The sequence below is a fragment of the Penicillium taxi genome (assembly GCF_028828555.1).
Source record: "Penicillium taxi strain IBT 34144 chromosome Unknown utg000006l_segment0_segment0, whole genome shotgun sequence".
NCBI lineage: Eukaryota > Fungi > Ascomycota > Eurotiomycetes > Eurotiales > Aspergillaceae > Penicillium > Penicillium taxi.
The window spans coordinates 1,999,541-2,021,287 of record NW_026643208.1 but is presented as its reverse complement, the minus strand read 5'-3'; the positions used below and the strand labels follow the sequence as shown (position 1 = coordinate 2,021,287).

The following is a 21,747-nucleotide window of genomic DNA, read 5'->3' as shown; positions in this document are numbered from 1 at the left end:
ACTCCCCTCTTCTTATATTTCTCCTACCCTTTTATAATCCTTTTGTGCAAAAAGATCCCTTACTCACTTCCCCTAAAATCGAGGTTGGTACGTGCTCTAAATTCCATCCCTCCGCATATTCAGTTCCCACAAAAAGCTCATACCATCTATCGTTCTATATAGCTCCCTCAATTGACCTTCTGAGTCCTCTTAGGGTTTCTTGGATTACTGGATCATTCAAAGAGAGGAATTTCCAATCATGTACGGCACATCTACTGGTCCTCAGACCGGCATCAATACCCCCCGATCCTCTCAATCCCTCCGTCCTCTCATCATTTCACATGGTTCCCTCGAGTTCCCTTTCCTTATTCCAACTTCTCTCCATTTCCACGCCTCGCAGTTGAAAGACAGCTTCACAGCATCATTACCCGAGCCCACAGATGAATTGGCTCTCGATGATGAGCCCTCATCCGAGGCCGAGTTGGTAGCCCGCTACATTGGTCATGTGGCTCATGAGGTTGAGGAGGGTGAGGATGATGCTCAGGGCAGTTACCAAGAGGTCCTTAAGCTCATTTTGAACGAGTTTGAGCGTGCCTTTATGCGTGGTAATGATGTCCACGCTGTAGCCGCTGCCCTTCCGGGTATCGTCCCTAAAAAGAACCAGGTCGTCCAGTTCTACTACGCCGGACGTGCCGCCGCAGGCCGGCCTAACAAGCCCTACAATTCAGCTCTTTTCCGTGCTGCCTCTGATAAGGCCGCTGGCATTTACACCGTTTTTGGTGGTCAAGGAAACATTGAGGAGTACTTTGACGAGCTCCGTGCCATCTACACTACCTACCCCTCCTTTGTAGAGGAACTTATTACTGCCTCTGCAGAGCTCTTGCAAACACTCTCACGCGAACCTGAAGCTAGCAAGCTCTATCCTAAGGGCTTAGATATCCTGCAATGGTTGAAGGACAAGGATGCTCAGCCCGATACCGACTACCTGGTCTCGGCCCCCGTCAGTCTGCCTTTGATCGGTCTGGTCCAGCTAGCCCACTTCATGGTCACTTGCAAGGTCATGGGATGCCAACCCGGTGATCTACTCGAGCGTGTCCGGGGTACTACTGGTCACTCACAGGGTGTTGTAACTGCCGCCGCTATTGCGACTGCCACCACCTGGGAGTCCTTTGCCAAGGCTTCAAGTGATGCTTTGACTATGCTCTTCTGGATTGGTCTGCGCAGCCAACAAGCCTATCCTCGCACCTCCCTTGCCCCTTCGGTCCTCCAGGACTCGATTGAGCACGGCGAGGGTATTCCCACTCCCATGCTGTCCATTCGAGATCTTTCCCGTTCAGCTGTCCAGGAACACCTTGATGCCACCAACCAGCACTTGCCCGAGGATCGCCACGTTGCAATCTCCCTGGTAAACAGTGCCCGCAACTTTGTGGTGACTGGCCCCCGATCTCTCTGTACGGTTTGAATCTGAGCCTGCGCAAGGTCAAGGCCCCTACCGGCCTAGACCAGAACCGTGTTCCCTTCACCCAGCGCAAGGTCCGGTTTGTCAACCGCTTCCTTCCTATTACTGCTCCTTTCCACAGTCAATATCTCACTTCAGCCTATGACAAGATCCTGGAAGATTTGGAGGACATTGACATGCCCGCCAAGTCTCTCCAGATCCCCGTCTTTGATACCAAGACTGGAGAGGATTTGCGCCAGTTGGGCGACAAGAGCGCCGTTCCATCCTTGGTCCGTATGATCACTCATGATGCGGTCAACTGGGAACAAGCTACCGTCTTCCCTGGTGCTACCCACATCGTCGACTTTGGCCCTGGTGGCATTTCTGGTCTGGGTGTCCTCACCAACCGGAACAAGGATGGTACTGGTGTCCGGGTTATTCTTGCTGGAGAAATGGACGGCACCAACGCAGAGGTTGGCTATAAGCCTGAGTTGTTTGATCGCGACGAACACTCTGTGAATTATGCTGTGGACTGGGTCAAGGAACATGGCCCACGTCTTGTGCAGACCTCTACCGGTCAGACTTACGTGGACACCAAGATGAGTCGTCTTTTGGGTATCCCCCCGTCATGGTGGCTGGTATGACCCCCACTACAGTCGCATGGGACTTTGTGGCTGCTACAATGAACGCAGGCTACCACATTGAGTTGGGTGGTGGTGGTTACTATAATGCGAAGATGATGACCGAGGCAGTCACCAAGATTGAGAAGGCCATCCCACCAGGACGTGGTATCACTATCAACTTGATCTATGTCAACCCCCATGCAATGGCCTGGCAGATTCCTCTGATTGGCCGCCTGCGCGCCGACGGTGTGCCCATCGAGGGTCTGACCATTGGTGCTGGTGTGCCCTCCATCGAAGTGGCCAATGAATACATCGAGACCCTTGGCATCAAGCACATCGCCTTCAAGCCCGGCTCTGTCGATGCGATCCAGCAGGTGATCAACATCGCCAAGGCCAACCCCAAGTTCCCCATCCTTTTGCAGTGGACTGGCGGTCGCGGCGGTGGTCACCACTCGTTTGAGGACTTCCACCAGCCTATTCTTCAGATGTACAGCCGTATCCGCAAACAAGACAACATTGTCCTCGTTGCTGGTAGCGGTTTCGGTGGAGCAGAGGATACCTACCTCTACCTCTCAGGTTCCTGGTCCGCTAAGTTCGGTTACCCCCCTATGCCCTTCGACGGCTGTCTTTTTGGTAGTCGAGTGATGATTTCCAAGGAGGCACACACCTCTAAGAACGCCAAGAAGGCCATTGCCGATGCTCCTGGTGTGGATGATGCGGAGTGGGAGAAGACCTACAAGGGTGCTACCGGTGGTGTTGTCACTGTCTTGTCTGAGATGGGTGAGCCGATCCACAAATTGGCCACCCGTGGTGTCCTGTTCTGGAAGGAAATGGACGACAAGATCTTCAAGCTGGACAAGGCCAAGCGCGTTCCCGAGCTGAAGAAGCAGCGAAACTACATAATCAAGAAGCTTAACGATGATTTCCACAAGGTGTGGTTCGGCCGCAATGCCACAGGTGAAACCGTGGACCTGGAAGACATGACCTACACCGAGGTTGTACACCGTATGGTCGAACTGATGTACATCAAGCACGAGTCTCGCTGGATTGATGACTCGCTCAAACGCCTGACCGGTGATTTCCTGCGCCGTGTTGAGGAGCGTTTCACCACCACTGAAGGCCAAGCTTCGTTGCTGCAGAACTACACTGAGCTCGATAGTCCTTATCCGGCTGTTGACAATATTATTGCCGCCTACCCCGACGCTTCGGCTCAATTGATCAACGCTCAGGATGCACAGCACTTCCTGCTCCTCTGCCAGCGCCGAGGACAGAAGCCCGTTCCCTTCGTTCCTGCACTCGATGAGAACTTCGAGTATTTCTTCAAGAAGGACTCATTGTGGCAGAGTGAAGATCTCGAGGCTGTTGTTGACCAAGATGTTGGCCGTACCTGTATTCTTCACGGTCCTATGGCTGCTCGATTCTCCAATGTTATTGATGAGCCTGTCAAGGACATTCTGGACGGTGTACACAATGGCCACATTGCAGGCCTACTTCGTGATGTCTACGGCGGCGACAAGTCCAAGATTCCTGTGATCGAGTACTTTGGCGGCAAGCTGATTAGTGATGAGAATGAGCCTGAGGTAGATGGCTTGACTATCTCGGAAGAGACCGACAAGATCAGCTTCCGTCTGTCATCCTCTTCTCCCGCCGACCTACCTGACTTGGACCGCTGGCTTCGTCTACTGGCTGGTGAAAAATACTCTTGGCGCCATGCTCTCTTCCTGGCCGATGTTTTCGTCCAGGGCCACCGTTTCCAAACCAACCCTATGAAGCGGATTGTGGCCCCTACCGCCGGCATGTTCGTCGAGATCACCAACCCGAATGATCCTGCCAAGACTGTTGTCAGCGTTCGTGAACCTTACCAATCTGGCAAGCTTGTGAAGACCGTTGAAGCCAAGGTCAATGAAAATGGCGAGATCAGTTTGTCTTTGTTTGAGGGCCGCACTGCAGAGGGTGGTGTTGTTCCCCTGACCTTCCTGTTCACTTACCACCCAGATACCGGCTATGCCCCTATCCGTGAGGTTATGGGAGACCGCAATGATCGCATCAAGGAGTTTTACTACCGGATCTGGTTCGGCACCAAGGACGTGCCCTTCGACACACCCACCACCGCCACTTTCAACGGTGGCCAGGAGACCATCACTTCTCAGGCTGTGGCAGACTTCGTCCACGCTGTTGGCAATACTGGCGAGGCTTTTGTTGACCGCCCCGGAAAAGAGGTATTCGCTCCTATGGACTTTGCCATTGTGGCAGGTTGGAAGGCCATCACGATGCCCATCTTCCCTCGCACCATTGACGGTGACTTGTTGAAGCTGGTTCATCTGTCCAACGGCTTCAAGATGGTTCCTGGCGCTCAGCCTTTGAAGGTCGGCGACGTCCTTGAGACTACTGCTCAGATCAACGCTGTGATCAACCAGGAGTCCGGCAAGATGGTCGAGGTGTGCGGTACTCTTACTCGTAATGGCCAAGCCATTATGCAAGTAACCAGCCAGTTCTTGTACCGTGGTGCCTACTCTGACTTCGAGAACACCTTCCAGCGCAAGGAGGAGGTTCCCATCCAGGTTCACCTGGCGACAACTCGAGATGTCGCTATTCTCCGCTCGAAGGAGTGGTTCCGCATGGATGAGTCTGACATTGAGCTTCTGGGCCAAACCCTCACTTTCCGTCTCCAGAGCTTAATCCGCTTCAAGAACACTACTGTCTTTAGCAACGTCCAGACCATCGGTCAGGTTCTGGTTGAGCTTCCTACCAAGGAGGTCATTCAGGTGGCGTCGGTAGACTACGAAGCTGGAACTTCTCACGGTAACCCAGTGATTGATTACCTCCAGCGTAACGGTACCTCCATTGAACAGCCTGTCTACTTTGAAAACCCCATCCCTCTCAGCGGCAAGACTGCTCTGGAGCTGCGTGCTCCCGCCTCCAACGAGACCTATGCCCGCGTTTCTGGAGACTACAACCCCATCCACGTTTCTCGTGTTTTCTCCAGCTACGCCAATCTCCCTGGTACCATCACCCACGGCATGTACAGCAGTGCTGCCGTGCGTAGCCTCGTCGAGACCTGGGCAGCTGAGAACAATATTGGCCGTGTTCGTGGATTCCACGTTTCTCTGGTCGGCATGGTGCTGCCCAACGATATGATCACTGTCAAGCTCCAGCATGTCGGTATGATTGCCGGTCGCAAGATCATCCAGGTTGAGGCTAGCAACAAGGAAACCGAGGAGAAGGTCCTTGTGGGCGAGGCCGAGGTTGAGCAGCCTGTCACCTCCTACGTCTTCACCGGCCAGGGCTCTCAGGAACAAGGTATGGGTATGGAGCTCTATGCCAGCAGTCCCGTCGCAAAAGAGGTCTGGGATCGTGCTGATCGCCACTTTATGGATAACTACGGTCTCTCCATTATTGACATTGTCAAGAACAACCCCAAGGAGCTCACTGTCTACTTCGGTGGTCCTCAGGGTAAGGCTATCCGCGAGAACTACATGGCAATGACATTCGAGACTGTGAACGCCGATGGCTCGATCAAATCTGAGAAGATCTTCAAGACCATTGACGCGGAAACTGCCTCGTACACATACCGCTCACCAACCGGCCTGCTGTCTGCAACTCAATTTACTCAGCCCGCTCTGACTCTGATGGAGAAGGCCAGCTTTGAGGACATGCGCTCCAAGGGTCTGGTCCAGCGTGACAGCAGCTTCGCTGGTCACTCCCTTGGTGAATACTCAGCCCTCGCTGCCCTAGCAGATGTCATGCCCATTGAGAGCTTGGTGTCTGTCGTGTTCTACCGTGGTCTGACCATGCAAGTTGCCGTCGAGCGTGATGAGCAGGGTCGCTCAAACTACTCAATGTGCGCTGTCAACCCCAGCCGTATCTCCAAGACCTTCAACGAGCAGGCTCTGCAGTACGTTGTTGAGGTCATTGCTGAGCAAACTGGCTGGCTTCTGGAGATTGTCAACTACAACGTGGCTAACATGCAATATGTTGCCGCTGGTGATCTCCGTGCTCTTGACTGTCTCACCAACCTCTTGAACTTCCTGAAGGCTCAAAACATCGACATCCCCACCCTCATGCAGACCATGTCCTTGGAGGATGTCAAGGCTCACCTGGTGAGCATCATCCAGGAGTGTGTCAAGCAAACAGATGCCAAGCCTCGGCCAATCCAGTTGGAGCGTGGCTTCGCTACAATCCCTCTCAAGGGTATTGACGTACCATTTCACAGCACCTTCTTGCGATCTGGTGTCAAGCCCTTCCGCTCTTTCTTGTTGAAGAAGATCAACAAGACTACCATCGATCCTAGCAAGCTCGTTGGCAAGTACATTCCTAACGTCACTGCTCGTCCATTCGAGATCACAAAGGAGTACTTTGAGGATGTCTACCGCCTCACTAACTCCCCTCGTATCGCCTCCATCTTGGCGAACTGGGACAAGTACGAAGAGGGCACTGAGGCTGCCGCCCGTGCCGCTTAATTATGTATCTTGTGATTCCCCCTAGTCTCTAATGTCTTTTTTTCTTTCTCATTTTCATTTTCATCTTTGTTTGGTTGATAGATAGACATACCTTCTCGAGGTCAATGATGTGACATGTCTCAAACTTTGGCGGAGTTGTTCTTGTTGCATGTGTATGAATGTTCTTATAGTTGATATTATTTTTCCTATCGGTATTACATAACATATTCTCTTCTCTCACGTAGTCATACTCTTAGTAACTAGAATGCATCGATATTTCTTTACGTTTGTTCCCTACTATACTACTCGCTAAACCTAAGCGCCAAAATAGATAGCCAACAAGTTGAAAACAAGATGAGTTCATAGCTTAAGTGAAATGTAGCCTTAGTAATAGAGGCAAAAAATATACCTAGGTATGAGAGACAAAGGACTACGAGCAAGAAAGGTATTATGTAAAATCATGGAGGTCCCCTTCAAACCGCTGGCCTTCCCTGCAAAAAAGATATGTAGAATCTTTCAAGTCTCTTTCAGAACACCGGGTCGCAGCATTCGGTCTTCCTTGCTGTAGACACTAATATCCTTGACGATGACAATAAAGCGCCGGTGGTTTTCCTTTGATCCTCCAATACGCGGGCGAAATATGCGCAGAAGGTCACTGCTGAGAATACCACTAGCTGGAATGGCTGCATAGATCTCTGAAGGAGACGGGAATGTCTGGTTTCCAGATGGCACTGGAGTTGACATGCGACCATGGCCTATAACGGATAGCAGTTAGTAATATTATAATGGATTTCATAGAATGAAAGGCAATGCTTACCATCGGGACTACTCGCTCGGCTGCCAGGGAAGTTTCTGTTGCCAGCAACAGGGCTTGCAGCCCGAGATCCCTGCGGTGTTCCTCCTCGAGAGGGACCAGTAGGTGGGTTCAACTTGAGCTTCTTGGATTTTCCATTTTCGGCCATCTCAGCTCCAGATCCCGCACCAACATCAACATCGCTGCCAGACCCGGAAGCACCAAGTGGGAGATTTCGAATCCTCTTTTTGCCAGCCTGTTCATATGAGCATTGCCATTCCCAATTAGCTTCATGAGGAATTGAACTTACCTGCATGGAAGAGGGCGACATGGGGCGCGACGAAGGCTGTGGTGTCGGGTGCGAAGACGAATGCTTGTTCTTAATCTTCTTTCGAGAAGTGTCGGTACCACTAGCATCCGAAGCATTTGGCGACCCCAGTCGTTTTCGAGATGGGTTCTTGAGAGCATCAATATGCTTCGGGCGGCCCGAAGGCGTGTTGCTACCTTTAGTGGAAGAAGAGGCAGATTCTTTCTGCGCTTTCTCTTTCTCTTCCTGAGTCTTACCCTCTTCTTCCTTGAGGCGCTCAGCTTCGCTGTCATCGGAACTCTGTAAGTGAATATTAATAATTAGTCTCGTATATAGTAAGGATGGAAAGAGCCAACGTACTTCATCAGTATACGGATTCACGTCAGAGCCACTGCTGTACTCAAAATTCTTCTCCCGTCTCTTGAGCATCTTCAGTATGCGCTTACCCTCATGAATTCGGGTATCTCGTTCATGCTTCTCGTTTTCCTCCTCTTTGTCATAGTCTCTTTCATCTTTGAGATCGAACACATTTGCCTTCAGCTGATCATCTTTGATACGTTTTTCAGCAGCCTTGGTGTCCTCATCCTGTTCGTTAAATAGATCGGTATGCTCTTCGTCATCAGCAAATCGGTCCTCCTCAAAATCCATCTCCCTGATCTCCAATCCGGCGGTTTTTTTATCTTCCTTTGGTACAGCCCGAACCTGGCGTTGCTTGGCATATTGCTCCAGCTGCATCTGCTGGGCAACCTCCTGCTGTTTTTCCATGAACCACCGCGGGTCCTTGACCCGTTTGGACATGAATTTTTCTGCCTCTTCAATTGTTAACGCCTTAAAGTGGCTCTTGGCGCTGAATTTGTACCACTTCTCAGCTGGAATCATGCGCATTTTGTTTTGCTCTTTGTCAAGACAAAATACTGCGTGTGTCTCAGATAGCGCCGCTTCGTAGTTACCCACCCATGTATTGCGATTGTCAAAATCCTCGAGGTGCCAGGGAAGCGCTTCTTCGTACTTGATCCGAGCTTTCGCAATCTCATCGCGAGTCAAATCCGACTTGTAGACCTGTTGGGTTTTTTGCTTTGGGGCATTCGGTCGCTTTGTAGCGGCTGCGCCGCCAGCAGGTGCGATCTGAGACAGATTCTCGGCACGCTCCTTCTCGCGTGCAGCTCTTCTCGCGTCCAGCGCCTCTCGTTCTGCCTCGTCAAGCTGTTGACCATCCGGACCAATCATTCTTTCTGCATTTTGATCAGATCTTGAGCGAGGATCGCGGCGCTGCAATCTGACAGGCCGAGTAAACTGGGATTCGTCGCGCAGGTCCACGCTCCGTTTAGCAGCAAATCGAGCGATATGATGCTTCAATCCTTCTCGTAGAGCTCGCTTAGTTGTCACCACCGGGAAATCTCTGTAGTTCTGGGAAAGTAAAGGTCCATTGAACCCATTCACAGCCTCATCTTTCACACCAGGCGGTGGAAGAATCCTCTCGGATTGCGTTAACGACGGGGCAATAGAGGGTGAAGGACGCGAAGGGAGGGTCTTCATAGCTGTAGCCCTAGCCGGAGGAGCTCCAGCTGGCCTGATAGGTCGCCTCTTTGGGCGCACTAATGGATCAGCTGCTTTGGGACGACGCATTCGCATAATGGGAGCTCCATTGGGGCCCGTTGGTGTCCGGCCGTTGGGAGGGTTGGTTGGCGTGGACATTTTTGTAAGATGAGAAGCAAAATCCCGAAATTTATTTATTTTTGTGGTGAACAAATAAGCCCAAGGGATATTCGGGGTCGTCCCTGGGGAAGTTGTGAGATGGGAGGCTTGGAAGTGAGGATATGAGATGATGAGGCGCTTTGGATGCTAGCTTAGGTAACGGCTTGGCATTCGCGAAGAAGACAGGAAAGTCATGTAAAGAAAGAAAAGACTTTAGAAGAAGAATCAGATGAGATTAAGAAATTTCAAGGAGAATGAAATTAAAATTTCAAGAGAAAGTGAGAATAGGGATTCCTAAAATAAGATATGAAAGTAAGAGTAAGTCAAATATCACCTGACCAGATAGATTGTTTGAAGTCAACTTGTTCGAGAAGCATCAAATAGTCAAGAAAGGATATCTACACTTTACATGCAGTGGTTTGAAAGCTGAATGTTAAGCATTTCAGTCTTTAGTTGCAAAATGGTGTAAGATGAATATATAGGTGTCTGTATATTGAAAAACAAGGCATCTATTCATTATTCCCCAAATTTCTGACCAGGTTCTAAGGACCGATATGGACATGCATACCAATCGCAACCTTGCTTGTAGATTTCTGTTCCCCACCACTTGAACCCTGAAGCCCAACCAGGGTACACAATTGCGAAGAATACAACTATCACCGCAAAGGCCAATCCTGAATCTAAGGCAGCCGAAAGAGTCATGGCATACTTCTCCCACCAGGCTGTTCTTCGACGTCGGATGACATAGTTAAATACAAAGCAGACCAACGCCCAGACGGAGAAGTTCAAACCGGTAGCTGGAGGAATCCAACTGAGACTGCCGAATAGAATGGGGAAATTTACCTTGCGCCAGAAGCTTTTCTTGCTTTGACGACCAAGAGCCCAAGCCCCTAGGGGTGCCACAGCACCCACCAAGAACGCCCACACCAGAGGGCGATATAGACCCCCGGGACCAAAGAAGCGCTGCGGTCCCACGACTCCCCAAAGAACACTGCCGTTGAAATGAACCCGTGCAATGGGGCAGTTGAAACCATTCATCGCCTGGGGCGTACATAGCTTTGGAATGTAAATGAACATCCAATTCAAAACGCCAATTTGAACTAAGCTAGACACCAGTGTCGCCACCATTTGCACGGTGAAGAGAATACGTGGCGGAATCTTCATGTAGTGGCCGAGTTTGAGATCCGAGGAAAACTTGATGCCCTGGGCGGAGCTGATATACGAGTAGGTCACAAAAATCATATTTGCAACAGGTCGCCCAGGAAAGACAATACCACAGATGAGCTGACAGATTAGATAGAGACTGCTGTGCTGGTTTGTTACAGCCATAATAATACCAACGGGGATGAAAAACACACAGGTAATACCGAGGGCTAACAACAGTCCAAACCAGGGCAAGTGAGTTTGGTAGCTTTGGATAGAGATCAGTACTCGTGAAGACTGAAAAAATAAGATTGGTAGATAGTGGAGGACTTACTGCTCCACGGTGTAAGTGGCAATTGCTAGCGTCGTTATAAAAACGATGAGATACCATGTGAGTGGAGCATCTTTGTAACGCCTCATTAGGCGACAGTGGACATCTTCACCCGACAGTATCTCCCGAGTGGGATCTTGAGAGCCGTCTCCGGAAAAGTCGTGGCTACAACGAGGCTGAGAGTGACCACTATCACTCTGAAGGGGCTGATATGTGTCCAGATCAGGAAGATCCCGCCGTTCCTCAAAGGCCTTCTTAGTTTGATGCCAAATATCTTTACCATACCAGCAAGCGGTGTGGGTAACGAGAGATGTCAGAGCAGCAAACTGGACACCATACGACAATACATAGGTGATAGGGAGATAAACAGGAGAATAGGCCTTATAAGCTTTTTCATCAAACAAATAGTCCGCTGTTAGGATTCGACTCACGTCGTATGGATGACCGGTGTTGTCAAAGACTGCTGCAGACAAAATGGGCATGTACGAGGAGAAAAGAACATTTTTATAATCTTATAGTCTTGTCAGTGATCAGGCATAATGACAATGTGGTATGGGAGTTTACAACGTACACAATATTGGGGCAAGAATCCATGTGACAACCACCAGGCCAGTGACAATATTAGCAGCAGCCCACCACGGTGTGAGCAATGGAGATCCGATATATGCAATTTGGGCCCAGTCAAAAGTTAAGGGGAACATTCCCAGACCAGAGGCCACGCCAAACTAAACAAGTTAGTAACAAATGAGACAAAATGGTACAAGGGGAAACATACCAGATTTGATATCACGACATTTTTGGGGGCGAACCAAGTGATCACGCTAAAATAGCTGAGAGCCGGCATCAAAAAGCCGGGTATAAAGTACCAGAGAAACGCACCTCCCCAAACAAGGATGAAGAACTTGTATCGTGAGATACTCCATCCATCTGCCTTTTTATTAGCAGTCTTATGCATTGTAGAGAACATTGCTGTCGACATGAGCGTTCCCGGCCATATCATGGCTGATGGTCGCACAAGAAAACGTCTAGTAATTCCAGCGAAGGAGTACCCGAGGACTTGAGTAGAAATGATCAGCAGTAGCTGATATAGGATAGGAACTTCCTGGTTGTAGAACTTATGTTGCTCCACGATGACCTATATTTAATGTCAGACTTGGAAAGAAGCCAACTTGATCTATGCCCAATACTCACGTCAGTCGCGAAGGCAAATCCGAACGACACGTTGCTACTTATGTAGACACAGGCATGTTCTTTTTCATTCCAACGACCCTGGGCCAGCCAGATTCGTATCCTATTTCCCCAGGAAGATTCTAGGCAGTCAATATTGCCTGATTGTGGCTCTCGGTGATGAAGAGAACCGTTCTCAAACACTTCAAGGGGGTCATCGGACTTCTTCAGAAGCACGTCCCAGAATTTTCCTAGTGGATGGACCAACACCAGCGCAATAATCGGTGTGATGGAAACGCTTGGGTAGCGAAGTGAGAAGAAAAGGTTTGCAGCAGACCCAGCCAAAGAGAACAGCAGTGAGAGAATCCACATACGGGGAGCTTCATTAGATAAATATTTAATGATTAGATGGAATAATTATTGGATAGGTGCACAAGTCCACGTACTGTTAATAGAAAGAGAGATGTCATCTGTCGCAGGTACAGCAGCTCGAACTTGTGAGTAACTACAAGATATGAACATTAGCACGAAAAAAGAGCTGAGAGGCAGGGAAGCCTCAAATAAAATAATAGGAGCTTACGGTGAATTATCTGGGGGATCATCTTCTGGAGATTTTGGGTCTTCGTCATCTATATCCGATATATCTTCCCCGTCGCTGGGAATATAAGTCGAAGAGACCGGAGTTTCTTGCATTACTGGGTTTCCCGGTACTGCGAGACCCGTCGCAAACGAGAATTTGGAGTCGGCACCCATTCCAATATCAGAAGTTGCTGCTGAAGGTCGTCGATTACGACCCTCGCTGTACCAGCCATTGCTTCTTCGTCTCACAGTAGAATGAGATCGTCTTCTTTTTGCGCTCTGTCCATCAGTCGATGGGCCCTCCACGCAGCTCTCGGAGTCAGAGCTGTCGTTTTGTGATCTGAATAGGCTCTTCTGTGGATTTTTTCGCCGATGAGAATCGGAGTCATCATTGTTTTCAAGATCCTCTTGTAGAATCTCGGCAGCGTCGTCCGACGATGAGCCTAGCAACGAGCGTACCAGAGGGACGTGCGACATGAGGGCCCGGAACTGCTGTGCGATAGAGGTTCCTGATCGGACGGGTTTCAAAGGATCGGAGTCGGAATCATACGTCAAATTCAAGTCGTAGTTTCCATTGCAGTCGCTACTGTCTCTATAATTGAGATTAGTGATTCGGTTCGAAGAAAAGCCGCCCGGGTTCGAAGGCAAAGAGATCCTCCGCGTTTGCAGAGGTATTTCAGCCGTCGTATCGAGAATAGAAATCAAAGATAGAGGAATGTAATTGATAGAGCTTCTAGTATCTCACTGGTACTAGCTCGTGTAGTCAGTTCAATACTAACTACCGGTGGTATGAAGCTCAGGAGGAAGTTGGAAGAGAAAATGAGTGGGGAAAAAAGAAGCCCCACTGTCCTCGACGAATGCAGGATTTTTAAGCCTCTTTATGTATCCTTGACAGATCTATATACTGGGGTAGTCTAAAACAATTCCTCTATTTTCTCATCCTCATTCTTTGAAGATGCCTCAATCTGCGCTTGGACTTGAGCTTGTTCCAAATCGGCCTCAGTCTTGGCTCCTTCGCCTGCCTCATCTCGCATCAACACCTGCACAAGTCGATCGCACGCCTCTCGCACATCATCGTCCTCGACATTGAGATGACATTCACGGATAAAAGGGTACACCTGCACATCACGCATCTTTTCCCGACCTTCAAGAGTAGTAGTCAACAGAAGCAATGTCTCTAGGTGAGTGATAAGAATGGAGTTGTCGGACTCTCGCTCCTTGTCTGGGGGTAGTAGCTGGAGATCTGGCAGCATTGACGACATTTCATCATCGGGAAACTCTTCAGGGCCTGCGATCGGCAAGAGTAGATATGGCAACAGGTTGGCTTCATCCTCAGCGAACAGCATAGGATGCGAGGAAATATCGAAGGCCACATTCTTAATTGTGGAGGCCACGCCCTTGCGGCGGATGTCACTTTTGTGTTCCGTGAAGACGGTCAGCTTGGTAATGGGGACCACCCCATCGTACTCCTGACGCGTAGTAAAATATTTACGACCTGCTTCGGATTGCGATAGGTCGGCAAACATGTATGACAGGTAGTCGTAGTTGGCGTGCTTGTTAAGGTTCCCCTCGGCTCCCTTCACGAAACAATCCATCAGTTGGTCGATGGCATTCTCTGAACTAGATACCGACTCGGGGGCTTTGCGTTTCAGCGTGTGGAGCTTCTGTAGGTGGTCGGACTTTACAAGGTTTGCCAGTAGCATGGCCACCTCATCAACGTTCGGATCTTTGACATTCTGATATTGTTGCAAACGGAGTCAGTTTGCCCATGTCATCTGTTCCAGGGAAGTGGTCTCTCATACTGTTAATTTCAACAACAATGTCTCAATGAACTGATCATCCTCAGCTAAGCTTTTCAATATCTCTTCATCAGCCGACAAATTGATCAGGATAGTCAAGGCATTTTTCGCGATAGGCTGGAGCGCGCATTAGTCAATTGATCGGGAGGCTGATACATCGCAAGCAACGCACTGTATAGTCTCGGGCCAAAAGCTTCAGGTCGCGCACTGGCAGTAGTTGGTGGCGCTTAAATAGACTGGGTTGGGCTGTAGAGAAGCCAACTAGATTCTCACAGGCTATCCAGGAAGAGGCGTCAGATCATGTCGGAGTGTGTTGGGTGTTGAGTGGAAAAGGTGTACCAATCTGTCGAATTTGGGTGTTTCCATGGTGAAGAAACTCCACCAGCTATAGTTAAAAAGAGAGTTAGAAATGATGGAGATTAACTAGATGTTTGATCAAAACTATACCTCTTCTAGTTCTGTGGGCATCTTGGAAATGTTGGAGAGAGGATGGAGATTTGGTCGAAATCTTTTTTTTCCCGAAGTGGGGGTTGCTTACCTTTCTACGTCACCGACTCAGTTATCTAATCTTTCTCTTGTCACAACAAAAATTTTAGTACCGACACGACACAACAAAATCATTATGTCAGCCGCCAACTGCATCAAATTTATTTTATTTTGGTAGATTCTAATAATTACTGTAGCAACCTAGTATTAACTCTAGATAAGATCTAATTATCATTACTGGAATCTACTGAAGCTACCCTTAATTTCTTCAATTTCTTACTACCAAACCTTCGAATCTAGACTGATTCTGATCGATTCCGTCTTACAATTTGCGCTTTCTCTTGGCTTTCTGCTACTACTATTTCATCTAATAATGATAGAAATATATATTAGATGTGATCGTGGTGGTCAATATCATGATTGAATTAATGCACCAGAAGGTGTAAATAGGCTGTTTCTTTTTCAATGGGGGAATTGCTTATGTAACTGGTTTTGTTGTGTCCCTAACAATTCCCCTTTGTGAAGTCCCCTTTATTATTTATTTTTAGCCCTGATCACAGAGGAAGACTAGAGTTTGCCTAATTAGTTAAGTAGTGGGGGAAATAACTACTTCAAGCGGGGCTGATCTTCAACTTCTCGAGCCCCCGGATTTCCAACAAACACACTCTGTCAAAGCCATGGCTGCTCCGAATTTGAATGAAATACATGATTTCCTGGTGTCATTGGCCTACCAGGCTGGCGACATCATCACAAATGCCCTTCTAGACACCAATGACACTGGATCCAAGAAGAACAGTGCTGATCTCGTCACTCAATATGATCGCGCCGTGGAGAACATGATCTCCTCATCGCTAAAGAATAAATATCCCGATTATGTGTAGGTCCAAGGATCGGCCACCTTCATGTTCATTTGTTAATCATAATTCACTTTCTCTCTCTGTCGCTCAGCTTCCATGGCGAGGAAACTTATGACCCTTCGCACCCATTGACCGATGCCCCCACCTTCATCGTGGACCCAATTGATGGCACAATCAACTTTGTGCACGGATTTCCTCACTCCTGTGTCTCCCTTGGTTTTGCCGTTGGTCAAGTACCAACCGTAGGTGTGGTCTACAATCCCTCCACAAAAACCCTTTACTCGGCCATTCGTGGACAGGGTGCATTTTTGAATCGTGAAACCCGCTTGCCATTGAATCACAGAATTTCGGAGCCCCTTTCTGGCTTGAGTAATGCTACCATCAGTATTGAATGGGGCAATGAACGGAGTGGCCCCAACTGGCAGACCAAGATCAGGACATTTGAGAGATTGGGCCAAGCCAAGGAGAACGGCGGCGCAATGGTTCGCGCCATGCGAAGTCTTGGTTCTGCAGCGCTTAATATCTGCGCTGTTGCTGCGGGTACCCTTGACTTATACTGGGAGGGTGGATGCTGGGAGTGGGATGTCTGCGCTGGTTGGGTGATTCTGACGGAGGCTGGGGGCATGATAGTTGATGGCAACCCAGGGAGTTGGAAAACTACTCTTGATGGACGAAAATACCTGGCTGTCCGCGGAGCTCCCCAATCGGGGCAGAAAGAGATCATTGAGGAGTTTTGGGGCCATGTCCAAGGTAAATTGGAATATTAGATGCAAAGAAGTTAAAGAAATAAATTGAGCAGATTAATTACGGGATATGATATAATATGTACAATTTCTATTGGTGCTTTCCACTGCGTCGGCTGGCTCGCCATTATGGCCGAGGAGCTGTTGACCATCGGAAGCCCGCATCCTCACCCTCTTCATCAAGCCCGGATTCACAATCATCATCCTCGTCGAGTTCGCGATCCGTCCATTGAACAGAGCTCTCTCTAGACACTCCAGGAGAACGGGATTTTCCATTGATACTAGCCACCTCATAGGATTCATCTTCGAGGTGTTCTGTATAGGTATGCGAAATAGGCTTGGATGAGCTAGCTGTGGGATCAGAAACAGTCCACTCACTCTTATTTGAATCCCTCTCTTCAATATCAGCTTCACCCTCAATCTCGTCTCCAGAGCTGGTAGGTGCAATTCCCAGAGATTTGGCTCTCTCTGCATTGCCCTTGAATACATCATCTATCTCTACTGTAGGGGAGTGGCTGAAATGTGCGTCGACAAGGTGCTTCACAACAGGCCATCCGTATGCATTAGTGAACATGCGCCGTACAATGATGTTGTTGTGGGCGTCTGGCTCGAGCCGAACAAGTACCTTGCGCCAAGTGAGATCACGATGGTAGGCTCGCGCAATTTTCTCCTCGACTTTCAGGCCACTTTGGGCGCCATTGACGTTGGAATTTAACGTGGAGTTGGAGCCAGAGCTAGTTGGTAGAGGAGTAGCCGTAGCAGGCGCTACCTTTGAATGCTTGTTTTGAAGTGGACCAAATGCCAACGTGCGCCGTTTCACTGGAAGGGGAGGCGGTATATCCTCAGGGTGGTAGATGCGGTCATGAAATATGGTGCGAGGTCGCGCAGTAGGATCCAGGATAAAGTCGGTAGGAGGCAGAGGCGGCATCAGTAAGTCACCGGCTGATTCAAAGAATGTTGTCTTAGGGGGTGTATATACACCTCCCTCCTCCTCAAAGAGAGAATTTCCACGGACAGCAGGTTTTATAGTTCCATTATCGTCGAAGGAGCTGAGGGTCTGGCTGCGTTTGTATATTCTTGCATGCTTGCTGTTGGGGGATTTTTTGGTCTCCTTTGGGCGAAAGAGGGAGAGGAAAGTGCTCAAGGCACCTGGTGAGGTGTTGCTACCTGGGACATTCTCATTTGACCTAGTTTCCGCAGTGTTGCTAGTTTGGTGCGAGGAATGCCTGCTATGGGCGAGGAATTGAGCTGGGCTTGGAGAGGTTGGCTCTTCCAAAGCAAGATCTGCCTGCTCTTGCAAGGCTTGTTCACCGGTGCCCAGATCCGTGATTTCAGAGCGATTAAGACGTGGTGACTTTGAATTTGCCCCAGTCAATTCCGCCCAGCCCCATTCAGCCATTGTTCCGACGATTCCGTTATCTCTTCTCGCCTTCTCAACACGGTCAAGGCCTCTCCAGTCCAGAAACAAAAGGCTAGATGTTCTGAGTGGAACAATACCGTCATTCACCACGTTGGAGTAGACAGTCCGATGATGGAATTTCTGAAGGACTTCATGAGCGGGTCCACAAGGTAGGATTCGTAGAAGGGGCTTTGTGCCCGGTTCTACATTGCTTTGGTCCTTTGATGGATCTCCTCGACCACCGATAATGGCCCCCCAGCCACTGCGTACCTTCGGAGCTGTCCAACTAAGCCCAAGGTCCTGTCCGGTTCGCCCAACTAGTCCCAGATCCAGCGCAAACCGAACATACATGGGGTTTTCGTTGCTGAGGCCCAAAAGGGCGTTGCAAGAGCAATAAAGTTGATTGGTTGGATGTGATCGAAAAATTGGGGTGAATGTTTTTGAATATATGCGATTGCGTATGTTTGAACTAGTCCACCCAAGGAATGCCCGATGAAGCTGATGCTGGTGATTTCGTATGCATGGTCTTCCACGTACTCATCTCCATGCTCGCCTTGAGCCGATGACGAGAGTGGATCTAGAGAGGATCTAAGCTGTTCATTTCGAGGACTGAAAGGACGTGGAAACTTTGATTTCGAGCCTTTGAGAGGAAAATAAGGCTGATCAGGATATGTCATCAACAGGATGTATTTTGCCAATCGTTTGCCGAGATATTGAATTCCACGCTCAGTACGAACGGCGTTGCCCGAAAAGCCGCGAACAATAATCTGTTCATCTGCATCATTACTTTCACGGCTCTTGGTCTGCTCCTTCAGCTTTTTGGCAGCGGCATCGATGCTTTCCTTGAGATATAGCATATCTGCCCCTAGATTGCTGTGCAATCCATGGGTGATCACCACCAGATGAATCCGCTCTTTTTGTTGTTTTTTGGGTGGGAGCTTAGTTTCATCTCCTACAGATTGAGGTTCTGCTGTGGAGCCACGGCTATTAGCCTGAGCATTTGGTAGATTATCGGTAGTATGGGTTTTTGAGGGTAGAGCGGGACTGTTCCACAAACTACTGGTGTCATCAACGTGCAATGTGATAGATTTAGAGTACACCCCATTCGTGGCAAGCACCTGCTGGCCCTGTGTCTCGGGGGTCCAGTGATCAGACACTTTGGCCGGGGGCCCCATTTCAGTCGATGATCCATTGGATGAGAAAAAATTCAAAGATTTAGCATCACGGGCAACCAGCAATTCAAAATGGACTGCTGCACTACTCGAAAATACCACCTGGGACACGATCTCAATCACCCAGGTCATACTCAAGTCTCCATTTGGTCCTACTTGACCAGCAGCGAGACTGTGTGAGTCCCCAAAGCATGTCGGCATCTTGATGGTTGCATCCCAGTTGCCCCCTGCCTTGAGGTAGGGCTCAAACTGTGGGGCTCCATCGGTTTCTTGTCGGTCATATTTGCTGTTGGGGTCAAATTTAGACGGGTAACAGGCTGCGTAAAGAGTGTACGGGCCGTGGAGGTATGCGGCTCGGAGCGGAATTGCAGATGTGTTTTTGACCCTGACGTGTAGTTCAGATGGTATAGGCAAAATTGGATCAGACGCTGGTGTATATGTCACAGTGTATCTATCCAGTCAATCTTATTAGCATCATAGTTAAGATATGGGCCACCGACAAGCATTCAAAGTACAGGGCTAAACTGACCTGACAACATCACCCACGCGCACGCTGCCAACTTGGTGGATCAGTAGCATATCTACTGCTGGCTCTCTATCCACAGTATTCTGACGCCACCCAGTAAGCGTGTGGAAGTGGGATGCGCCCTCTTTACGGGAGACAGCCGCTCCTTGATCTGGCGTTTGCGAGGCAAAATACGTTCGAGGGGTGATCAGCATCGAATGTAGCGAACGATTCCATGATCTGGCATACCAGTACTGTCGCTTATACAGTTGGTTTGTTGGTTTGCGTGCGCTGAGCACATATGCAGAGAGTTGGAAGGCTTATCAGAATCTCCTGCATGCGATAGCAGATGATACGGAGTGCACAACATTGCATAGTTAACACTGCACACAACTCAACTTATGTAGTGCCTATGTCGAACATAACATCAAATAGTTGTCTAATATCTACTCCATAACTAATATTAAAGTTTTGTTTATTTACAATTTACCATCTTAGATGAAGATTTCGACCTTGAAAACATAGCCACGTGACATGAATAAACGCTCTATACTCCTTCTGTTTCGAACCTTGGGCCTCAAGATTTTTATCCCCCTAGATATATCATATACCTGAATATACTCCGAGGCTCATTCATTACCGAATAATGAATCACAGTAGTATTCAAGGATCAAAATTATGGCTTAATTACATTCAACAACTGTCGTGGCTCCTTGCAAATCTCTATCCAGCCCCCCTCCTCGATAGCAACAATCCTCCCATCAATGCAAACTCGTCTCCATCTCTCTTGACCTTCTTGGAAATCGATACGCATCTTTTCAAATTCAACATAGGTCACTAGCTTATCCAGTACATGTTGACCCCCCTGGTAGGCCAGAGCCATAAGACGCATAGCCTCGTCTGCGGGTAAAGGACCAAAATGCACCAAACGTAGTGATCCCCCCAATGGCTCTGAAGCAGGTGATATTAAGAAGTCCTTCTCTAAACGAGGTACAAGTGTAGCCAGCACGTACATATGCTCGTCTTCTATGACCTCCCGGTGAGCACCCGTAAGGGTTATCCTGCCCTGGAATCGATGAGGTTCTGCACCATCCGAAGGATATAGGAGTTCTTTTGCTGCCAGTTGGAACCTCTCTGATCCAAATTTGCGATATTCGGCAGTATCGCTATCTGCGACTAAAGCTGCGTGCATGCCCCAGCTCGCCACAACGGCACCATATATTATTCGATGGGAGGAATCCGGAGTCAAGTCTATTGGAGTTCGTTGACGTCCCTCGTCTGCTACCATCTGGCTACCCAGTGATAACTTTGTGGCAAATATCGGGACTGAAGTTGGTTGTCCGCGGAATATTGCCGTGAGGCCAGAGGCTGGAGATCTGAGTCCTATTGAACTAGCCATGGCATTTCCTGTTCCACAGGGAATCAAGAAAATATGTGGTGACACCAGTAAATGTTGTGTAGATTTGTAAAAGACATCGACAATGTCAATTAAGCCCCCATCACCGGATAGAAGTACGATATTTTGGGAGATCCCCGCGCAAGCTCTTTCCAAAAACTGCGTTTGAGACAGTTCGACAATCGTTTGATCAGACTGTGTCTCATGAATCCGATAATCAATATCCAAATACGTGAAAAGAGGTTGAAGAAGATTCTCAAAGACCGTCATCGCGGTGCCTGTGCCAGAACGTGTTGAAATCACGACATCGACAGGCTTTTCAAGTCGAAGATGAATTGGGAACTCTGTCAACAACTGAGACAAGGCAGCCTCACTTGGTAGAGACGAGATATTTGTTTTTAGAAGGCGTGTAGAAGATTCATCTCCTTGAGCTCGCTCTAGGAACAGGACAATATACCCAGGTTGAGGTAAATTGGGCAATATAGCGACTATATCATCCAAGTCGATTTTTCTCTCGTTGCATTTCAAGGAATTCCCGACCACTTCCACTGTCTCTAACATCGCGTTCCAGTCCATTTCAGTAGTAAAAAGTATAGCGATGAAGGCGTGAGTAGTTGTAAATAAGAGTTGGCGGGGTCAAAGTATGAGCAATTTTGGGACTTTATTGATAAGCTGTGGGGTTAGCTGACTAGTTAACATAAATATATTTACATATTTAGTTATTTAAATTATAAACACAAGGTACCACTAGTATATGCAATACTTGTTCATATATATTCTAGCGCTATTTTATTTTATCTTCTGGAAATTATGACGGACATACAAAGAAAATAAATACAATAACAAGATCGGATCAAAATATCAATAAGCAGAGCATTCTAACATAGGACCAACCC

At 48.6% G+C, this 21,747-nt stretch overlaps 6 protein-coding genes across 6 annotated transcripts; 2 read left to right on the top strand and 4 right to left on the bottom strand.

Moving 5' to 3' along the window:
* Positions 1–238: 238 nt before the first annotated feature.
* Positions 239–6,500, top strand: N7495_009848 (tetrafunctional fatty acid synthase subunit FAS1; the record flags this gene model as incomplete). The annotated part of the gene is made up of 3 exons (XM_057212499.1): positions 239–1,408; positions 1,459–2,032; positions 2,074–6,500. The coding sequence occupies 3 exons, from the start codon at positions 239–241 to the stop codon at positions 6,498–6,500; spliced, it is 6,171 nt and encodes a 2,056-aa protein (XP_057059362.1).
* Positions 6,501–6,995: 495 nt separating this feature from the next.
* On the bottom strand, positions 6,996–9,274 carry N7495_009847 (transcription factor IIF subunit TFG1; the record flags this gene model as incomplete). The annotated part of the gene is made up of 4 exons (XM_057212498.1): positions 6,996–7,234; positions 7,297–7,528; positions 7,583–7,879; positions 7,940–9,274. The coding sequence occupies 4 exons, from the start codon at positions 9,272–9,274 to the stop codon at positions 6,996–6,998; spliced, it is 2,103 nt and encodes a 700-aa protein (XP_057059361.1).
* Positions 9,275–9,790: 516 nt separating this feature from the next.
* Positions 9,791–14,761, bottom strand: N7495_009846 (Oligopeptide transporter OPT superfamily; the record flags this gene model as incomplete). Its single annotated transcript, XM_057212497.1, has 12 exons — positions 9,791–10,685; positions 10,752–11,259; positions 11,320–11,473; positions 11,524–11,883; positions 11,940–12,295; positions 12,362–12,420; positions 12,496–13,086; positions 13,416–14,230; positions 14,297–14,410; positions 14,466–14,569; positions 14,633–14,678; positions 14,741–14,761. The coding sequence occupies 12 exons, from the start codon at positions 14,759–14,761 to the stop codon at positions 9,791–9,793; spliced, it is 4,023 nt and encodes a 1,340-aa protein (XP_057059360.1).
* A 695-nt stretch (positions 14,762–15,456) lies between these two features.
* N7495_009845 (inositol monophosphatase family protein) lies at positions 15,457–16,403 on the top strand (the record flags this gene model as incomplete). Its single annotated transcript, XM_057212496.1, has 2 exons — positions 15,457–15,656; positions 15,728–16,403. The coding sequence occupies 2 exons, from the start codon at positions 15,457–15,459 to the stop codon at positions 16,401–16,403; spliced, it is 876 nt and encodes a 291-aa protein (XP_057059359.1).
* Positions 16,404–16,506: 103 nt separating this feature from the next.
* On the bottom strand, positions 16,507–19,670 carry N7495_009844 (lipase ROG1 family protein; the record flags this gene model as incomplete). The annotated part of the gene is made up of 3 exons (XM_057212495.1): positions 16,507–18,095; positions 18,128–19,401; positions 19,480–19,670. 3 exons carry the CDS (start codon positions 19,668–19,670, stop codon positions 16,507–16,509), a joined length of 3,054 nt encoding a protein of 1,017 aa, XP_057059358.1.
* A 461-nt stretch (positions 19,671–20,131) lies between these two features.
* On the bottom strand, positions 20,132–21,412 carry N7495_009843 (diacylglycerol/lipid kinase family protein; the record flags this gene model as incomplete). The annotated part of the gene is made up of 1 exon (XM_057212494.1): positions 20,132–21,412. The coding sequence occupies one exon, from the start codon at positions 21,410–21,412 to the stop codon at positions 20,132–20,134; it is 1,281 nt and encodes a 426-aa protein (XP_057059357.1).
* Between the last annotated feature and the right edge of the window lie 335 nt (positions 21,413–21,747).